Source organism: Elaeis guineensis, chromosome 1 (genome assembly GCF_000442705.2).
Source record: "Elaeis guineensis isolate ETL-2024a chromosome 1, EG11, whole genome shotgun sequence".
Taxonomy (NCBI): domain Eukaryota; kingdom Viridiplantae; phylum Streptophyta; class Magnoliopsida; order Arecales; family Arecaceae; genus Elaeis; species Elaeis guineensis.
Window position 1 is genome coordinate 113,155,326 of NC_025993.2, and position 7,390 is coordinate 113,162,715.

General features: G+C 34.7%; 1 protein-coding gene across 1 annotated transcript; it reads right to left on the minus strand.

The window, feature by feature from the left end:
• Window positions 1–1,149: 1,149 nt before the first annotated feature.
• LOC105038607 (large ribosomal subunit protein uL18) lies at window positions 1,150–7,101 on the minus strand. The gene is made up of 9 exons (XM_010914464.3): window positions 6,956–7,101; window positions 5,837–5,906; window positions 5,661–5,752; window positions 5,435–5,561; window positions 5,268–5,347; window positions 5,059–5,175; window positions 2,611–2,745; window positions 1,623–1,792; window positions 1,150–1,430 (listed from the first exon to the last, which is right to left on the minus strand). Exons 1-9 carry the CDS (start codon window positions 7,040–7,042, stop codon window positions 1,313–1,315), a joined length of 996 nt encoding a protein of 331 aa, XP_010912766.1. The 5' UTR covers window positions 7,043–7,101; the 3' UTR covers window positions 1,150–1,312.
• Between the last annotated feature and the right edge of the window lie 289 nt (window positions 7,102–7,390).

Sequence of the window (7,390 nt, forward strand, 5' to 3'; positions counted from 1 at the left end):
AAGATCGTGCAAGAGAAACTAGGAGGATAGGTTCACTCTTTATCTACCGACAAAATTTTGTTTGAATGAAGATATAAAGTGTCCGGAAATATTCTGCTGAGAATATTTCTTTTTCAGGATCTAGAAGTACCACATACAACATATAGTTAATGATATATTCCATTTACAGATGGTGGCATTACCATATCTAGCTGACTGTGTATACCATGTATAAAGAATTGCACATACTATGTATAGTTGATTGCATAAACTTTATATAGTATATATAGCGGTCCTTACCCTCCTAAATAAACACAAGTTTCCCTCTTCAAAAATCTTCATTTGTTCTCTCTCTATCTATTCCCTTCTTGTTATTACCAAAGTTTTGCTAAAAATAAAATTATCAATCTCAACTCTGGATAGCTGCATCTGGACCAATTTGAATTGGGTTCATAGTTGGGGTCCAACCCAACTCATTTGCAGAGTTAGACTGGTCAGGCCTGTACCTGGGCAACTGCAGTGCTTGAACTCTAGTTACTTTTTCCCATTATAATGGAAGCACTGATCTTTGTTTCTCAAGACCAAGTTGAGCTGGGTTCATGAAGATGATGCACTTGTATAATGCTTTCTATGACCCCCTAATTTTTAGTGTGTACTTGATGAGAAACTGTCTTTTTGGACCTTTCTTTACCTTATCATCATCCCCATGACTAGATACATCCCCTTATGCCGCGTTACTGTAATTCTTAATTTTAAGTTAATGAAAACTTAAGAAATTCTGATTTGTCAAGATCAAGTTACATCTGGTAGAACTCATATAGTAACACCATTTTTGAATTAGATGATCATGATCCCACATTCCAACTTTGAACTACTTACATACACCACCTAATAACACCCCTCAATGCCAAAGTATAACTGACATTGATGCTATCCTTCAAACTATTTTGTTGGACATTAACTAAGCTACTCTGAACAAACAAGTATAATTTTACACTCAACCATTCTACCATTGCTGACGTCTCTACCAGCGTAAACCCAAGATTAATTAAATTTGAGTTAAATTTGCCGAAAGGCATACACACTTTCTTCCATGGATGCCATTCCAAAAAGATTTCAGAACCACCACCAAGGGACACGAAATAATCTAAAAGTGAAGAAATTTTCAGCTACCTCAAACAAAATTTTATAACTCGAGAAATTGAAAAACAAGAATTCCAAGAAACTGTTTGACACAAAAAATAAAACTTTAAGTTTCCAAATAAACTAGGGTAAAAACCCACAACAAATTGATGCGGACCGACAAATCCTAAACCTAAACACTGCTGGACTTTCACTCATCATCATCATCATCCTCATCAGCATCATCATTGGCATTTGCATTGAGGGCATTCAATCGTTCAATAAGTCTGGCCTTCCTCTCCTCGTATGTTAGCTTCTTCAAGTTGAACCTGCCAAAAAAAACAAATAGTAAGGGGAGGAACATGTAAAGCAGTAAGCATCTGTAGCTCAAGAGCTTATGGTCAGTTCCTAATATTTTATCTAGGAAACTGAAATTGAAGCATGGGAGAATGGTGGTGCATCAGGTGAGAAGCATCATAAAAACCTAATCATTATGAATGCATGTGACGTAGGGTCCGTACCTCTTGTGCTCCTTTGGAGGCTCCTTAGTGGATTTCACCATATTTGGATCTGCTCGAATGGCAGCATGAACTTTCTTGTATAGCTCTTCTATGTCATCAGGCTCAATACCCCTTTTAACATATTCACTGAAATGAGTCTGGTACTTCTCTGGCTCATCCTCCATCAACATCTGATAAGTTACCACGATAACCAGAGTTAGGGAACAATCAAATTGGTTAACTGATAACGCCAAGTTTCCTCAACAATCGTTATGTTAAGTCCTGGTTCATATACATGCATGTATAAGCAAAATCCCACATATACACATTGCCAAGCACAGAAAACCCTTTCTCGACATAAACCCCACATGCCTACATCAAAAACATTAAAATCATGCATATGAAGAGGGTTTGAGCTTGGTCTGTGCCACACAGAATCCAACTTGAACCTCACCATGAAGGACCACATTATAATCGAACATCAACTCTCTGCCCCTTCATCCACCCACCAATCATATATCACATTCGCATATCTAAGTACAACATTAAACATCTTTAAGCTTACTTTGTGCCACATATAGTCAATTTTCCCTTACACATGAACTGTCACCCTGAAAACCCTTATCACAAGCCAACACCGAGTCTCTTGACCCTTCACATCCACAACACCAAATATCACATTCAAATATCTAGCGCAAAGCATAATAACATCAACATGGTAGGAGATATAATATAAATGGACCAAATGTGCAGGTAGCATATTTCAGCATATTTTTAACAGCATAAATTCACACCAATGAAAAGTTGGAAGAAAATGTTGGTCATTTTTCTTTTGGGATAACATTAAGAAGCAAAAAGAAAATGAAGAATTAGTTGTACCAGAGCCTAAATAACGTTTACCTCAAGGAAGGGACACTTAGAGTCCAGAAACTTTCGAGGGAAAATTTAAAAAGAAAAAGGCATGGAAGATGGAAATAAAGGGTAAGGCATAGAATTAATGAAGACTTACCCTCATGTAAGAGGAAACATGGCCACCAAAAATGTATTTCCTGTGAACCTCTGGATCAAGCTGCTTCTCATCCTTCGAGAAACCAGCAAATCTCTTATCACTGTGAGGGATATCCAGACCACCATCTAATGCACCCTGCAGTTATTAAGAGCCAAACTTAATGGAATATGAACACAACTCGAACTACAATATCCACTTCTGCTAAAGCCCATAAGCACAATCTAGGAACCCTGGATATGAACTATCATTAATGTTAAGTAAAAGAATGTGATAGCACACGATAACATGGTTATGTGAGATTATCTATACATTTGCGTATTCATTACTTCAGGATAGACTGACATATTCCATATTCATTTACATTATGAACTTCCAACAATGTAGCAACATATGTGATGAACTTGACATGCTATACAATGGCAAACTCTTTATTGATTCAATAAAAGCATGGCTTTTATGCATAATAACTTATTGATACAAAAAGTCATGTAATACGGCATAAGAACATTCAGGTCCTTGATTTTGATGAACCTTTCCATCACAAAATGCATGGTCTTTGTTTCAATCAATATATTGGATTAAGTTTCAGATATTGACATGGCAAGAGTCATCCTTGTCGTTCCATGGAAAAATGAGGCTATTTTGATAAAAGTTAGTTTGAAGTACATTTTAAGATTTCAACTTAGACTAAAAGAATGGAATCAGCCAAACAGGTCAAAATTAAAATAATTATTTTTAACTAAAATAAGAAAAAAAGATTTAGAAGAATAAAGAAAGTATCATTATAACTTTAAAATTTTACGAACAATGAACTTCTTATCAATGTAAAGTGTAAACAGATTGAGAAATAATCTTTACATGCATAACTAAAGCATGGACCGAACAATATATTGTAATATAAAACTACGGTAATATGAATTTTGGATGTGCACATTCTAAGAACTACAAATAGTAGCTATCAAAATTTTACGATGTAGAAAATGAGTCAAATTATTTATATTTTAGATGAAGTTGAACCACTTCAATTTGTGGACATTCTGAGGAAGGAATGCACTGATTCCAGCTTCTTCTTTTTCGGGGATAAAAATCATTGAAAATAATGTCAACATGAAAGACTGGCCATTCAACACAACGCAATCTGTATCCACTTGAACCTTGACTTGAAATGTGCAAATCTAGATAATTGCATCAACTCTTCTTTTACCATGTTATTAAAAAATGTATATTTTTTTAAACTTCTTAATTTATTATTAAGTCCAAAAATTCAAGACATGAAATGTTCTTTCTCTATAAAGCATGTCACATGATTTAATGATGCTGTTATTTCCATAAGGGTGCCTCTTCACCAAAATCCCTACATTGCTGTCTTAATAGCTATAACGGATCATGATGGCACGAAGTGCAAATACCTACAGATTTGCATTAAAATTTGTGATCTAATAATACATGTTACTAGTCTTTAACAACACATGATGGTTTTTAAAACTGAAATATAATAATATGGAAATTATGCATTTAAAATATTCAGGTAATATATCATAAAACATTAGATGTAGCAAGCATATAACAATAGAATAAATAATTTACAGTCCATGATAAGAAGAGCATAAAACAAGATACTATGAAGGTTAGCCAGAGAAAAACATCACACCAGTCAGAGTACACATGTAACATTCATTGTCTATACATCTATGGATATTGCAACAAAGGAGCCTCAAAACTCACTACAATGATGTTAGAAAACCCTACATTTGTACTGCATGGCAACTAGGATATAGAAAATTATTGATATAAATAATTGAGAACAAAATACAAAGATTTTTAGGAGACCAGCTTTTCACACATTCATTGTTTATTAATGATCATATTAACAAAAAATGTTATGTTAATAATTCACATAACTAAAATATTCACAGCAACATTTTTTCCATTGACAAATTTCAATTTTCTAATAACTGTTTGTCTAACAACCATAAATATAATTTCATAAAAAACAAATTTTGAAAGCAATTGTTGAAAGATTGATACAATGAAACACATCCGCAATGCAAACTTTATCCCATTAGAATTACAAATTAGTCATATCTTGTTGGAATAAGTACCACAAATTTAATTTTCCAAGGGTAGTATGCATACAGGCTCAAACAATTGCATGAACCAGTCATTGACATGGTGGGATTTAATTTTAGTCATGAAAGTATGGTGTTGATCCAACCCCTTAGGCTTCCTTTGAACTGGCCTTACACATCCATTTATTTTTCATGAAAACTCAACCAAATCTTTTGATCCTACCATAATTTTTTTTACCCCTTCATGCAAAACAATATATGCTATTTATAGGATCTGCTATCACTTATACTACCACATGACCATATCATAATATTGTATGAATAGAAACTTTAGTGATAGAAGATTTTTTGTGAATGATAAAGAGAGACATGAGCAAACCTTGAGAGCACCAAACACACGATTGCCTGTCGTGGTTCTCACAAGGCCAACATCAAGGAGAGCACGGAACGGCCTCCTGCTCTCGGTAGGTTCGACAGAAAAATCTTCGCCAGTAGCCTGCCAACAACAGATATCAGTCCACATCTTATTCTTAACAAGATGCCAAAAAACAAGTACTCATCCACAGCACTAAACATCAAATTCTATACCTCCACATTTCCTTCATATTCCTCATCCATTTCAAGCATCTTCAAAACACGGCGAGCAAGGAGAAGCCCAGTGCAATAAGCTGGGTTCATAAATAGCATCCATAAATCTTCAGTAAGTTACATCACAATCAAAAGAGAAGGAAGGCGGCAATAGACTGTAAGAGTACCTGCTGCATAATTGGTAAGACCCACTTCAAGTCCATATCGAGGGAGTTCATGGGAATAAGCTGCTGCAAGGACCAAATCACCGGCAATACTTGCAGATATTATTTGTGCAATAATATCTTTGTTGGTCTAATCATATAACTCGTTAAGGATCTAAAATAATTGTCATCAACCAAAACAATTAAAATGAACAAAGTAATCAATCACAAACATGTCATTTCAGGATACAAATCGAACGACGAATCGATACTTGGGTGTGTTATATTTATTCTTGTCCTGATTTATCAGACGAATCCTTGCACGATAGTCAGTCTTCCCCTCTGTTTCATAAAGAAAGAGGATGTCATCACAAATAATCGAAACCTATAACAGAACAGAACAAAGAAGCAAGAATATCATCGCACGTCTTCTTCTCTTGAACTTCACTTGAAAACGCTTGAAGTAAGCTTTAGTCTTCTGGGTTTTCACATAGACCTGGCCATCGCATAACATTACATGGCAAAGAGTTAACAAAAACATGAAAATGAAAGTCAACTCTATATATCACCAATAATTCTTGTATATAAACATATGTAACCCACGTATACCCTCAAAAACAGAGGTACAGCGTAAAAAACAACAAATATTTGGGAGACAGTTAGCAGCTATAAAGTCATTTAATTCAATATCAAAGGATTATTCTTCTATTTATACGTCCACCTAACAGATAACCTAAAGAGGTGAATGTGTGTGATGTCAATGAACTTGAAAAATAAACGTCCGAAAGGAGATTGAAAACTTACATTGTGTTGCATGACAGATTGATATTAAATAAATGCGAAGTTTTGGAAGGAAAATGTTTCAATTACGCGGTCACAACGGAAGTTTGGGCTTGAAGTGCTTAAAATATATCCATACACATAAAACTAGCCATTAAAAAGTTTAAAAAAAAAAAAAAAAAACACTTTTAAGTTAACAACCTGATGTTAGAAAGAAAATCACAGGAGAAAATATCGCAAAAAAACTCAGTTTTTAAAATCCACGTTGCAGTGCATCTGTCAAGAGCTAATTTAAATATTTAAGAGATCACCAGGAGATCCCAACAGATGTAACCCTAAGAAAATATCTCAAAGCCCATAAATAAACGAAAAAAAAAAAAAAAAGGAGGGGATTCATCCTTATGAGCCCTAAGTAACGAATCGGGCTCCATAAACCCAAAAAAACCGAAACTATAAAAGAAGAAAAAAAAACACAGCACCGATGACTTCGATCGTACGTCCGTAAATCCTATACATTAAAAGCGCCAACAAATTTTTTTTTTTTAAAAAAAAGCAACATTCTAAATGGAAAAAGTGTCTCCGATTTGTGGTGTGATACCAAAACCCTGAAAGCCAAGAGCACGTATGAATCTACAAAATAAAGCGGAAAGCAAACTAGTCTGAGACAAGAATTGTAAACACTAGATGCTTGACGGATGCGGAATCGAGTAAAACCCCTGAAAACCATTGTGATGCAAGGATAAGAGAGAGGTCGAGCTCTCTTACCATCGCGCTCCCCCTCTTCGGCGCTCCAAGATCCGACTTTGGCGGCAACGGGGAGGAGCAAAAGAAACATCGGGGAAGAGCCTCCATTGTTATAAACCTAGCGGTCAGATCTAATGGCTCTGCTTCCTTCGTACGGACTGACGGTCCAGATCGTTTGAGCAAGGGCCGGGATGTAATTCTGCGGAGATGCACATGAAATTTCTATAGACATTATTTGGTGATCCAAATGAGATCAACACAATATTCTAAGATTATCAATAATCTAAATCCTGTAACATTCTAATCATTAATAATCTAAAATAGACTACGATACAATGATTAAAATCCTCTCCACGAATAACTTATTTCGTATTCTATGAAACTTTAAAATTATTAACTATATAATATCAAAATTATCAATAATATATTCTTTAAAAATATATTTATTAATCATAT